This window comes from Acanthisitta chloris, unplaced genomic scaffold (genome assembly GCF_000695815.1).
Source record: "Acanthisitta chloris isolate BGI_N310 unplaced genomic scaffold, ASM69581v1 C16660386, whole genome shotgun sequence".
Taxonomy (NCBI): Eukaryota; Metazoa; Chordata; class Aves; order Passeriformes; family Acanthisittidae; genus Acanthisitta; species Acanthisitta chloris.
Genome location: NW_008703075.1, coordinates 1 through 1,448, shown reverse-complemented (window position 1 = coordinate 1,448; position 1,448 = coordinate 1). Strand labels below are relative to the sequence as shown.

Genomic DNA, 1,448 nt, shown 5'->3' with positions numbered 1-1,448 from the left:
TACAATGTTGTCTCCTTCCTCCTACCCATTCGTGCTGCACTCAGCTGGGCAGCAGCCTCCTGGCATGAAGTGTTATAACTACTGGTCTGTGTCACAGTGATACTTTTTCCTTTTTTTTTTTTTCATTTATTTTTGAGGAAGCAGAAGTGTCATGGCAATAAACACATCACCTTGTACAATGGGAGCAGCTGGAAAAATGATGGAGGCTGGGCAGCTCTGCTTGCACAGCAGTGAGTGCAGCCCCAGCCTGGTTGCAAGCACAACACACATTCATGTCCCAAGGATTCACCTCCTTATCTTGCCTAAAGCGCCGTCTGGGTCGGCTCCATCTGAATGGAGTTGTGCTCTTCTGTGGTCACTGTGCCGTATGAAGTATCGGGTACCTCCTCTTCCTTCAGTTTCTTGTAGGAAATATCTGTGTCTTCCTCTTCTCCGAGCGTATCTTGCTTGTAGCTGTCTCTCCCATACATCTTGTATGCCAGCACAAAGAGTCCTGCTTCTGCCGACTGAAAAAGCGCATAAAGCAAGGGAAACATGTACATGCCCCCTATGAGCTCCGGGGGGAAGGTGAGTTTTAGGATGGCGGTGCAGAGCTGGACGTTTTGGCACCCTGTTTCCAGAGACACTGTTCTCCTGCAGTGTGGGGGCATTTTAAAGACCGTGGCTAAGCCGTATCCCAAGGCATACCCTGCTAGAGGCATCAGCACTGCAATAGCGTAGACAGACGCAGGAATGTGTACCAACAGATCTGGGCCCAGCATGGTCCCAGTCAGGATGAACAGGATCACCAGAGTCACCAAGAGGGACCACAGGGAAATCTGGCAACAGATACAGACATTGATAGCGTGAGGGTTATTAGTTTAAAAGGATAAGCGTAGCAGGTAGAGGCTTGCTAGAGTCTAAACTGCAAAACACGGTTGCGCTGCCCTTCCTGGGTTTGCTCCTGGCTTGGGATTTTGGTGGTGTTTGATCATATCCCAGGAAAGGAAGGGGCTGAGGTCACCCTCATCACTTTGCTTTGGGGTGACTTACTGGGGAACAAGAGGGCCAGGGCTTGTGCTTCACTTTTCCTTTTGTAATTAAACTGATTCGGTAGCATGTTTTAAGGAAGTGTGGCCGTGCCTGCAGGTTAGCGTCGCTAGCCCTGGGTGCAGCGGAGTGTGGAGAAAGCAGGACGCTGGGGAATGTCTCTGCCGCAGGGGCTGGGATGCCTCCAGGGGTGCAGTGCCACGCTGCCCTCCTTCCGTGCGCTACAGAGGGGATAGCCCGCCCTGTCCCTCACTTGCCATCTCTGTCCCACCGGTTTATTTCAAGACCGTAGGTCCTCGTATTCCACCTGACTAGTCGAATATGCCTGTGTGAGGCTACCATCGGTCGGAGGGGCCCAGAAAGGTCACTGCCGTCGGCCCCCCCTGCCCGGTGCCGCCCTCGAGCATCCCGCGCAGCGC

General features: G+C 53.0%; 1 protein-coding gene across 1 annotated transcript; it reads right to left on the bottom strand.

The window, feature by feature from the left end:
- Nucleotides 1–302: 302 nt before the first annotated feature.
- On the bottom strand, nucleotides 303–818 carry SLC10A4 (solute carrier family 10, member 4; the record flags this gene model as incomplete). The annotated part of the gene is made up of 1 exon (XM_009083314.1): nucleotides 303–818. A coding segment is annotated over one exon (516 nt), but the record flags the coding sequence as incomplete, so codon positions are not given.
- Between the last annotated feature and the right edge of the window lie 630 nt (nucleotides 819–1,448).